Genomic DNA, 11,669 nt, shown 5'->3' with positions numbered 1-11,669 from the left:
CTAAAAGCAACACTAGAGAGAAAAACATGATAGTAGAAGCAACTAATTGTTACTATCTCTTTTATTTGCAGTTCATCAATATGACTGCAACATTTTGACTGAAAAGGATTATCTGACTTTTGCCATGGAAAGAAGCAAGTTTTTTTTATGCTTTTGAACCTGCCTTGACAAGCCTTTCACCAAACTATTTTGTCCAATGCCATCTTTAGATTCTTCCTCCTATCGCTATCTGTACATAATACTAAATCATTTGTGCTTTCTGAAGCACTGATATCACCAGTCAACTAGAACCAAACACCTCAAGCAGGATAACATTAGCTTCTGCCAGCAGTGACTAACATCGCGTAGCATACCCTGCATATGTAGCGAACAGAGTTGCCCTTATCGTTTGAAATATTCTTTCAAATAAGCATATTAAACGATGGCTCCAAACCTGTTTATTCTTATGCAATACCATTCACTGTTACACATATATATACTAATCTCATAAATAAATTAATGATTGGTGCCACTGTTATAGCAAACAATCTTATATGTACATCTTCATAATACTACACATCACTAGGAAGTAATATAACACTTCACTCATCACTCACTGATAATAAACTGCTACATTACCATAATCTATACTAATAAACGTCAAAGTTAAATCTTCCTACTTATGAACTTAAACTACTTCGAAACACATACTTCTTCCTTCCCCTTAGATTTATTGATCATAAATTTGTTTGACCATGTTAATCATACATCTTTATATATTATCGATTACAAACACAGGAACAAAGTAAATAGAAACATACAAATCAAACATTCCCAACCAAAGAATTTTCGCCCACGCACAACGGCGCGCGTAAACCACTAGTTATACTTGGTTTTATCAATTAAAACCGGATATAACACTCCGATACCCACGCAATCTTTACGAGCCCTCCTCAACGTGAGACCAATGCTAGAATATTGCCTCATCGACGACCGAGCTGCTTCTCTACCTCTTGTCATCGCTAAGCTACAGGAGGCCACCTCGATGAACGAATTAGCTCAAATCAAATTCGTCATCGCATCCTTGTCCACGACCATCGCTCGTCGGATAGTTCTATCGGCAACAACACGATCCTGACCATCTTCCGATCGGGTAGTTTCCACCCCTGATATTTTCATCAGAGAAGGAGGCGAGTCATCGATCTTGCTCCTACGGTTCGAATTAGGAGTGATACCCTTCGGTTCATAAATTCCTAGCTATCCGATCTACAATCTAGAGTTCCGATTTAAGCCCAGGTCCAGTTAGCCACCACCTCAGCCAACAAGTTAGTCTTATGTCCAATGTGGTAGCCCAGTCAACATCGCATCAGTCAATTCTACCCACGTGGCAACCGAACCAGAATACACAGTCAACAGAACATATCAACTCCACCTCGTCTGCCACCTTGGAGCCACATCCTCACTTTCTACCCACGTGATATCCCTGTCATCATGACCATTCAACTGTTGTTTTTTCTTTTTAACTAAATTACTTTTTAAAAAAATATTTGACGCTTTGACTAAGATCCAATCAAACTTTTAAAATTTTGACCATCAATAGCTTCCAAAATATTTAATTTAGAAATATAAAAATCATACATATATATTTATCTTGAAAAATATTTTCATAATATTATATTTTTATTAGATATTATAATTATATTTTGGAAACTATTGACGGTTAAAATTTTAAAAGTTTGACCAGATCTTAGTCAAAGCGTCAAGTATTTAAAACCGGAGCAGGTAGCTGCTAACATCATAATGTCTCATGCTGACGCAATAAAACTTATTTTCCAGTTGTAAAATAATTAGTAAATAGTTTATTTAAATGTTTTTCCTTTGTAAAATAATTCGAATAATTTTGATAATTAGTAATTAATCAATTAATAGTTTAGATAATATTTTATTTAATAAAATAAATATAGTAAATAGTAAAATAATTAGTTAATGTTTTGTTTAATGTTTTTCTTTTGTAGAATAATTCAAAATATTTCCAATAAATTTCAAAAAATTCCTAGAACATTCATGATCGCTTTGGAAAATTCCAGAAAATTCTTTTTTGCTTAGTTTCACCCGTCGTTAATCTTTTTATCTCATTTTAATCTTCTAGATATCCTATCTTGTCAACCGTAGCTCCGATTCAATCAATTCTTTCGCTAAAATTCTCATAAAATCCTAATATATCTAGTTAAGTTGTTAGTTGTGTGCTATTTGGTTCTTTTTTGTTCTGAGTGTTTATTTGCTTGTTTTCGTGAGTAAACGCCAATGTTCCAGAGGAGTAGGAAGGATTGCAAGACAAAGACTTTGTAGACCCAACCGAGTATCAGGAAGGAAAGTTGTGTCCTTGATCATATTGATCGTATGTTTTCAAATATTTGTTTACAAAATTTCTTGCTAATAATACTGTCGGGAATCCCAAGTAGGCTATACCTTAGTTCGCTGGTCACCATAATTTTGGATGAGTAGGTCATGCTTAACCTTTCTTTGGGATGATAGTAACAAGAATTGTTCAACTGAATATGATAATGATCTTATGTAACTATGATAAAAAAAAAGATTGAATAATGTTTGTTAGCAACATTGAATAGGGATTTGAACAAGTTGTTTAAGAGACATGTGCAGGTTGCGCAGATAGATTGATGTTAGTCTTGCTCAAATCATAAGAACCGATTTATGGAACGACTATTTTGAGTTAATAGTACAATCACAAACCTAGTATAGAGGTCGTTAAGTTCTGTATCGATTACATGGATCTCAAATCGATTGGTATGACTATATCTTATCATGAGAGGAAAGGAACAATATGTGAGAAAGCAATCCTTCCTAATGACCATATTTCATTCGCGCAAACATATTCCTTAGTATTGCAATAATCAATTTTACCAACACCACATTAGGTGTTCCGTAGTAGTGACAAGAAAAGTTACCGTACCAAAATAAAGTACCATTGGGTGGGACCAGCATTAGACGTAACAACTCGTAAGGTAAACATGATCCAACTTCCTTGAGAGAGAGAATTCCAATTTTTTTATTTTTTTATTGCGTTATAGATTTGTAAAGTAACAAAAGGAACTCAGAAGAATATTCAAATCAATACTGTTTTATTTTTCTCTATTCAGTAAATCTTCATTTTCAGTTCAGACATCGTTACTTCGCTAGTCAGAGGAAGCTAAATTTCTCCCCTTTTCACACCTCCATCAAAGTAAATGCTCTGCTCAGTATGGGACCTAGATAGCATTTGTATGCAGACCTATGGGGAAACATCCTTCAACTGTAGTTAATGAAACTAGCCTGTTCGGACAGGAAAAAGGAAAGTAATTACAAGCAAACAGTAACAAACAAGACAAATTCCTTACAAACCCTATCGGTTACCAATACAAAAGTGCATTCTCTGGTCAGTACGGGAAGTGGATCGCTTAATATGCACAAACCTATGGAGAAGCATCTATACATTGGTTAAATACGAGCTAGTTCACATCACTAGCCATATACAGGGTGTTGAACTTGAGGAGGCAAGAGATTCAGATCCATGCAGTGCTGTCTATCATAGTCACGTGTACCAGGAATTGCTCCTGTCGCCAATCTGAGGATTTCATTGCCAGTCAGGCAGTGATGAGCAAATGCCAGGCCTCCATCCACGACATCTGACAATTTAGGAAGCAACGGTATCTTTCTCACTTTGTTTATCCTCCCACCTCGTCCAGGCTGACCATTTCTATTGTTCAGAACTTTGTCAAGCTCTGAGTACTCCATAAACCTCTCGGTCGCTGCCTCCCATGACAAATTGTACCGTTGCTCAGGGGTCAGGGGTTGAGGTTCACTAGCCATGGCCTCTTTGACGCGAGAAACAAATTCCTCTGACGTTTTATATGTTAAACAGTTGGGGAATGACTTGAAAAAATCGTTTGATGGATGATCTGCACAGATTACAAATTTTCCCATTGCAAGAGCCTCGGCTGTTGCTGTGCATAGCACATCACTAACACTCGGATTAATGAAAACCTTATACCTGAAATTTAACAAAAGAAAACAGATAACTGCATCAGCAATTAGCAAAACACAGGACAAAGATGAAAGAAAATTCTTTTAAGCGGCTTCCTTGACTCACCCATGGAGTGAATCATCCGCGTGGTCCCTTCCCTTGAAAAAATTGATGCTCAAATCCAATTTCCTAGAAGCAGCCTGGACAGCTTCAGAATCCTCACCATTCCCATATACATCTAACTTGAAGCCCTCCAAGTCATTTTTGTGTTTGGATAACAAATCTATCAGTTCTCTATAACCTTTAGCCCACACCATCTTCCCAAGAAAATATGCTCCCTTGGAAAAGGCCTGTCCACACTCCCTATCAGCTGCTATTTTCTCACCAATATTGAGGAACTTTGGGTTCACACCATGTACGTTACAAACAACAGACCTGGGTAAATTTTGAGTTGCTGCAGAAAGACGTAAAACCTGCATGCACACATTATTAGCTGCATGGTTGAACTCTAGCAATCAGAACTTTAACACAAAACTGCTTAAACATAATACCTTGTGGCAGTATGCCCTAGTCACCCAGTTGTTGATATGTTTAACAAGGAAAGCTTGAAGAGCACCATTTTTCTCTCTCTTGATATATTCCAGGTAATTTGTATGAACCACGCCGATGACATGATTGAACTTGTCTGTCCAACGCTTTCCATGATGATACCAATTGAGATGCTCTGGTTCTTCCAAAATTGCTATGTCAGCTTCTTTTGAGGAAATAAACTGTGAAGTGTCCCCAGCAGGAATAATACTGCGGCGCTCTTTTGAGAACTATGGAAATAACATCTCATGAGTAATGGAAATCCCAAGGGCGGAAATAGGGTACTATGATTGAGTTTTAACACTGGGATTAAAAAAAATGGATGTTTACCTTGCCAGGATAAAAGGATATCTTAAAATTTGTTTCAAAGCCAAGCCTTTCATGTAGCCAGTCCCTTATATAAGTTTCTTGCTCTTCTGGCGAACTAAATGTGATGTTATTTGGGTAAACCAATTCTTGGTCTGACATAGAGAGCCAAGGAACCACCAGTGTCACTTTTTGCTTTGTACTTCTTGCCAGATATGCAGCACGAAACAATGGATTTATTGCTGTTCCTGTCATCCATGGAAGGCTGGCTGTGGTAACAATTGCAACATGCCGTCTGTTGTCTGAGAACTTGTACCTTGCAGGGTCAGCCCAAAAACCTTCTTCTGTGTGATAGCCAGTGGTTTCTAACACCCTAGCTATTCTTAGATCAAGCTCGTCAGATATGTTCTCATTTCTAAGTAAGGACCTATCTGCTGAAAGAGAATCATACATGAGCTGACCATTCCGTTTACTGTATAACATCCCCACTAGTTTGTCACATAGATCTGCACCATAAACATTAGCAAGGCTAAGATGGTCAGAACAACAGGCACCAATACTCCAACAATGATGTTGTATACCTCTTCGTACGCCAAGTTGATCCAGAAATGGTCCAGACTGCCGGACCAGATATGCCAGAAGCTCAGTTAGATCCAGTGGTGGGACTTCCTGTGTTACATTCCAACACTCTATTTAGAAAAATATAATCTAAACAATAAACAATCAGATCAACTAGAGAATGCATTATCAATTACAATTTCTCTGAGAAAAGAAGTCTGCTTCATAAGCTGCCGGTACTCAAAATTAAAGAATTCACTTTCTATGATTTTGAAGGCATGGCAGTTCTAACAGTATTTTGGCTGCATTGACATCTGAATTTAGTAACATTTGCAAGTTAATTATGTATGTGCTGCTTCATAAGCATTAATCCTTTCTATTAGCTCATTGTTTTCTGGAACAGGTTATGTTACAAAACGAAAATCGATTCCTCGAAGTAATGAAGGTAAATCTAGTACATGCATGCAATTTGAAAGTTATATAGAAACTATGTATATGGAATCTAGCGGTGTCAGAATAGTAACAAGGAAAAAGGCATAGCATGAAAATATATCCAAAAGCACTCGTTAGCTGAAATTACTCCCTATTTGCACCACACAGTATATTTATGGCAGTTAAACATTGTTCCTATGGCATTACCTTGGATTCCCGATAATCCTTGTTCAATGATTTCTGAAAAAAAAAAGAGTAATACGAATCAGTACTACTTTAATTAACGCTAAACATCAACTCTCACAAAGTGCACCCAGTGAATCAAGAGTGTCATTTATGTTGAAGATACAACTGCTGCACAATATTCAACAAGTGTTTGTCTGTTACAAAAATACTTGGCTGTATAAGATTTTGAACTTGCTAACTTAGCGACTCTTAAGCTACGCCTATTCCGGGATGGTGTTTCAGTATTCCTTTTTATAAATACATATTAGGATGATTAGTTATACAAATAACTCACGATATTAAATTCAATGTCAACATAAACAGTGTAATATTATGTTAAACAATATGTAACTACTGTAATGTTTAGCGCAACAACTGCAGCAAATAATAATAATAACGTAAAAACTCCCTCATATTTTTGTTGCTATGGATGCCAAAGTTTTGCTGCGGAAGTGTTGTTGGTCAGTCACACCTCTGTTATGAGTTATGACGGTAACCAACTAAAAAAACATCATTCAAATTTTCAATTTTCAAAAGATGTAGTTGAAATTCTAAACAAGTAGGAGTACATCATCATTTCATATGATGTTGTTGAAATTACCAAGCTCAACTTGAATTTCTCCACAAACTCGCCGCGGCCACGGAATCCACCAAGCATGTCACTCGACAGGCTCCGGTGCTCGAACTCCTTGAGCCCGCTCCGTATCATCCTCACCACCTCCCACTCCTTCCTCCCCTCCTCGCCACAGTTCCCCTTCAACCGCGCGATCCTCCACCTCTCGGCGCCGTCCCCCTCGGCCACAATGGCGTTGCGGATCGCCGTAATCCCCGAGAGGTCAACGCGGAGGTTGGCGCCGGAGGCCCTGGGCGGCCACCCGTCGAGCGACCTCGACGAGTACTGCCTCCGGAGCTCCTGAATCTTCGGCTGGATCCGCTTCCGCAGGAACTCCAGCTCCGCGATGGGCGCCCCCGCAGCCACCGGCGACAGAGGAGGCGACGGCCCCGGGACCGCGAGGGCCAACGCTGACGCGAGGAGGTGCTCGACCTCGCGGTCGGCGCGCGCGCGCATGAGCCGGATGTCGGCGGCCGCCGAGTCCCGCACCTCGCGCCACCCCTTCGAGATGAAGGCGAAGGCGCCGCCGCGGTCCGAGCCGCCGGTCTCCTCCGTACCCATTCTCCGCTACGGTTCGGTATGAGCTTGGTTAGGGTTTGGGTTCTAGAAGCGCGTAGGAGTCGCGAGTCGCGCGTGACTGGCCGGAGATGGTGTGGAAGAAGGCGACGGCGCCGGGGGGGGGGCTCCTTTGGCTCCGTGCGATTCCGGCTAGTGGGAACCGCGTGTCAGAGAGAGCGAATGCTGACACTCCGGTCGGTGGGCCTGGGAAATCTTGATGTGTGGTGTGTGCTGACTTGGCACGGTGTTTGAACGATGTGGGCCCGGGATACTGCGGGAATATGCTTCCGTGGGTGGCTAGTCGACGTACGGCCTTGCCGCCTTGCTCTGCGGTTTGCCTGTTTTCTTGTTGGATTCGGCTTGGACTTTTCACATCTTCTTTCTTTTTTAAAGAAAAATGCAAAAATCCCTTAAAAATCAATCTGATTTTGAGATTCCCTTATAAATTATTTTAAAAAAAACCCTTAAAGTTTATTCGGTTTTAAGATTTCCCTTTTGCATTTTTCATATATTATGAAAAATAAAAAAGAATCTCAAAACCGAATATGCTTTGGTGTGTTTTTTAACAAAACAATTTTAGATTCTCTCAAAATCACACTGACTTTTGGGGTTTTGCATTTCTCCCTTTTTTTTTCTTAGAATCTTCTCGGCTATTCCCCTCTTCTTCCTTTTAATTCTTTTTGTCTTAGAAAATCATGCTGAAAAAGTTGGTCTGTAGAAGGTTCTGGATTCGATTGTCATGTTCTCGTAGCTATCTGTTTTGCCGGCAGGAGTAGTCGGTTCTTGATTCGAAATCAAAGTCCACAGTTTTGTGTAGAAGGGTGCAGAATCCTGTGTTCATCGTTATTGTGAAAGCTAGTCTTATAAAGCTTGTGCTCAGGGACGGAGCTACATTAGGGCCATGGGGGCCTTGGCCCCCCCAATATTTGTGCAATTACCTAGTAAAGTACTAATATTTAGGTTAATTTATTAGTTAGGCTTTGAATTGATGGCATCTGTATTGTCTAATTTTCAGCTTTGCCCCTTCTGATTTTTGGTCCAAGCTCCATCACAGCTTGTGCTGCGCATGTTAAAGACAAATATTGATCTTGTTAGTTAAAAAAGACAAATATTGATCATGAATAAAATAGAAAATAATACTACTCTCTCCGGTTATAAATATTTGTCATTTTAAGCAAGATTTAGCTAAAATTTTAAAACTTTAAATCAATAACCTTTAAAATATTTAGTTTGAGGACATAAAAATCAAATATGTAGATTTATATTGAAAAATAATTTTATATTATTGTATTTTTATTAAATATTATAACTATATTTTAATAGAAAATAATGCTAAAAGTTGCATGTCAAAGATTGTGAAAAATAAAAGGCATCATGTATTTTTTATCAAATGGAGTAGTAAACTTTAGATTAAAGCTTGTACTGGATGTATAGCTTTTCGCCATGCAAACCGTCAGTTTAGCTACATTAAAGCATCTAAATGCTAATGAGATAATTTCCAACAGTTAGGTTATTGTCACTGGATATGCTCCCGTTATACCGTAGATCTGGAATAACTAGCTATGCCAGTAGCAGACGATCAAACAAGAACCAAAAAAAATCCCTAACAAGGTATTCATTCCGATCATAAATACATATTATTTTAAAAAATATTTGATCAAACTTTTAAAATTTTGACTAATAATAGTTTTAAGAATATTTAGTATAGAAATCTTAAAAACATATTATAATAAAAATAGTAGTAAAAGTATATATTAAAGATAGTGTCTTATTTAAAATGATATATATTTATAACCGGAGTTAATACATTATTCATGTGCTTATCACGTTTAATTGCACGATCTCACAGCTGCTTCTGAAAAGCTGCTGTTCTATGGCACATCTGGCCGGCCAAATGTGCAAAGAGCGCGGACCGTGGCCGGAATGGAGGCCCGGCGTGCCGGGGCCGGCCGGGCAGAAGCGGTGCATTGCTCCACGCACGCAAGGCCTCACCGGAGCAGGCACGCGGTGGAGCCGTGGACCGTGGAGGCGACGCGCTCGCTTGCTTTTTGCGAGTTGCGACAAGCGGGAGGAGCAGGAGCGCGAGGGCCAGCCAGCAAAATCGCGCGACGCGTGCACCGCCGTTTTGTCAGCGACGAGCACGCGGGCCGGCTGTCGGCCGCGGCCTGCTTTCACGTTGTTCACGCTCCTGAGACCCAGGTGCGGCGTGGACAATATAGGCCTCGTATCTTTTTTGTGAGCTAACAGATCCACCAAGCTCGCACACCGTCAGATGACTTGAACCGTTGAACGGCCCAAATGAAGGGTAGGGAACATCGTGGGCTTGGCTTTGCCCTTGGATGCCGGTTTCCAATTCTCCGCCACGGAAAGATGAAATTTTCTGTGAAATATTTTTTCTTTTAATTAATATTTTAAAATTAGGTCACTGTTTAAACTTTTATAGAAATAGACCTCTGTCACCCAATCAACGGGCAACACGGTCTAATTGCCCGAACATTGGGCGATGTTTGCCCATTTATTGGGTGACATTTGCAAATCACAAAAGGTATTATCCTTTGCTCTCAACCTTCAAAACACCATCAAACTAGTCACCAAAACTTCTGAAATTTTTTACTGGTTTAGAGGATACGACGTTCAATTTTTCCACAAAATTTCAGCCTAAATAATGTCTTATACAATGAGAAACAAAAAAGACAAGTTTTTATTTCCATGAAACTTGTCTTTTTTTTGTTTCGCATTGTAAAATTTATTTTTTGAATTTAAATTTTGTGGACCAGCGAACATACTCTAACAATCTTTTCATAATTTGGTTTGACTATTTAGATGGTGTTTTGAAGGTATGAGCAAAGGAACCCAAAATTTTTCTAATTTTTGAAAAAAAAATCACCCAATCAAAGGGTGGATTTTCTCTTGTCACGCCATCGTTGGGAGACAGGGGCCTATTTATGTGAATTTTGTAAAAGTTGTCCTAAATTTATAATACTAATAAAATATAAATATATTTCTAAATCAATCGTGGAAAGACATGCCAAAATAACATCATCTTCACATTCGCAACCATAACCAATTACTCCCTCCGGTCAAAAATACATGTCCTTTTAGAAAATGTTTCATCAAACTTTTAAAACTTTGATTAACAATAGCTTTCAAAATATTTAGTTTAAAAAATCTTAAAATCATATTTGTAGATGTGTCTTGAAAAATATTTTCATAATATCACAAATTTAATGAATTTTATAAATATATTCTAATAAAAAATAGTGATCAAAATTATATATTGGAGACCATATCTTGTCTAAAATGACAAATATTTATAGATGGAGGGAGTATAAATAGTCGTTCATCTTAAATAAAAAGGAGCATATAGTCCAAGTAGTCCTACGTTGGATGATTAGTTATAACGCATCTGGTGGCCCAACTTCACCTCTACCGAGCAAAAATAATGGAGAGGAAAGGGCCTTGTCCATCAAATAATTATCTACACTTTCCACTACCAACCGTAAAATGATACACTCTAGATTCATGCTTCATATACCAAACGGAACAAAAAAGATTGGACGGTAGGTGACATGTCGAGGAGCCGGGTGGTGCACTTGCCTGCAATTGCTTTATGCACGCGAGGACAGGTGTACTGTGTACGATTAGGCTAAGCGGAGTAGTATACCAAGCGAATGTCTGCTTGCTCTGTACTTCCATAATGGTCCTGGATGTATGGTAGCACAAAAATACATTCTGCATGCTCGTATCGTATGTGTGTGAAGCCTGACGCAGCTGGATTTGTTCTGCGTATATCTTGTGCCGCAGAGCCAGTGTGTGCCTGAAATCATCACTAGTGGACAATGCATTCTCTCAACTGGTGCATCACTCGCCCCAAATTTTCAGGCTCTTCAACTCTTTCATCTTACTTCCAGACTAAATTAGTGTAAAGAGCCGCCTCTACTCTTGTGCAGGCAGCCCCCTTTAGGTGCCTTTTGAGCCCCCGCTTTTGTGGATGAGATAAAGGGGATTTTTTTTCCTCGCTTCTTTTACTGAGCAGATCCTCCCTTTTTACAAAGAGGCGGCCTCTCTCAAGCCATGGTGACTCACAAAGTCACAACGCTACCGAGGGCTGAGCCAAATTATCCAAAAGCTCTTGCACAACTTTTTGCCCTCAATGCTTTTTATTTGAAAGCTTTTGCTTAGATATTGTTGGGTCGTTATTAAGGAACTTTGATGCCTTTGCGCTCCTAAAGACCATTAGGTTTAGGACCTCTCCGAAACTCATGGTTACAGAGGGTCCTAGATGTCATGTCTTCGGAGCCCTCCAGACTCCAGAAGCCATCGATCCTTCAGAAAGACCAATCAAGAGGGGGTCCATAGGTCGCATCCCATTTGCAGTGAAGTGACCGG

General features: G+C 39.3%; 1 protein-coding gene across 1 annotated transcript; it reads right to left on the bottom strand.

The window, feature by feature from the left end:
• Nucleotides 1–3,269: 3,269 nt before the first annotated feature.
• On the bottom strand, nucleotides 3,270–7,399 carry LOC133924189 (digalactosyldiacylglycerol synthase 1, chloroplastic-like). Its single transcript, XM_062369623.1, has 7 exons — nucleotides 6,711–7,399; nucleotides 6,092–6,124; nucleotides 5,476–5,563; nucleotides 4,919–5,400; nucleotides 4,552–4,818; nucleotides 4,127–4,473; nucleotides 3,270–4,027 (listed from the first exon to the last, which is right to left on the bottom strand). Exons 1-7 carry the CDS (start codon nucleotides 7,281–7,283, stop codon nucleotides 3,499–3,501), a joined length of 2,319 nt encoding a protein of 772 aa, XP_062225607.1. The 5' UTR covers nucleotides 7,284–7,399; the 3' UTR covers nucleotides 3,270–3,498.
• Nucleotides 7,400–11,669: the final 4,270 nt, after the last annotated feature.

The sequence above is a fragment of the Phragmites australis genome, chromosome 7, assembly GCF_958298935.1.
Source record: "Phragmites australis chromosome 7, lpPhrAust1.1, whole genome shotgun sequence".
Classification (NCBI taxonomy): domain Eukaryota; kingdom Viridiplantae; phylum Streptophyta; class Magnoliopsida; order Poales; family Poaceae; genus Phragmites; species Phragmites australis.
Note: the sequence above shows the minus strand (reverse complement) of the source record. Positions and strands in the feature narration are given on the sequence as shown.

Coding starts and splice junctions, on each gene's coding strand:
- LOC133924189 (XM_062369623.1), bottom strand. CDS start 7,283: ATGGGTACGGAGGAGACCGGCGGCTCGGACCGCGGCGGCGCCTTCGCC. Junction 5,564..6,091: donor AGGATTATCGGGAATCCAAG/GTAATGCCATAG, acceptor AATGTAACACAG/GAAGTCCCACCACTGGATCT. Junction 4,028..4,126: donor GCGGATGATTCACTCCATGG/GTGAGTCAAGGA, acceptor GTTAAATTTCAG/GTATAAGGTTTTCATTAATC.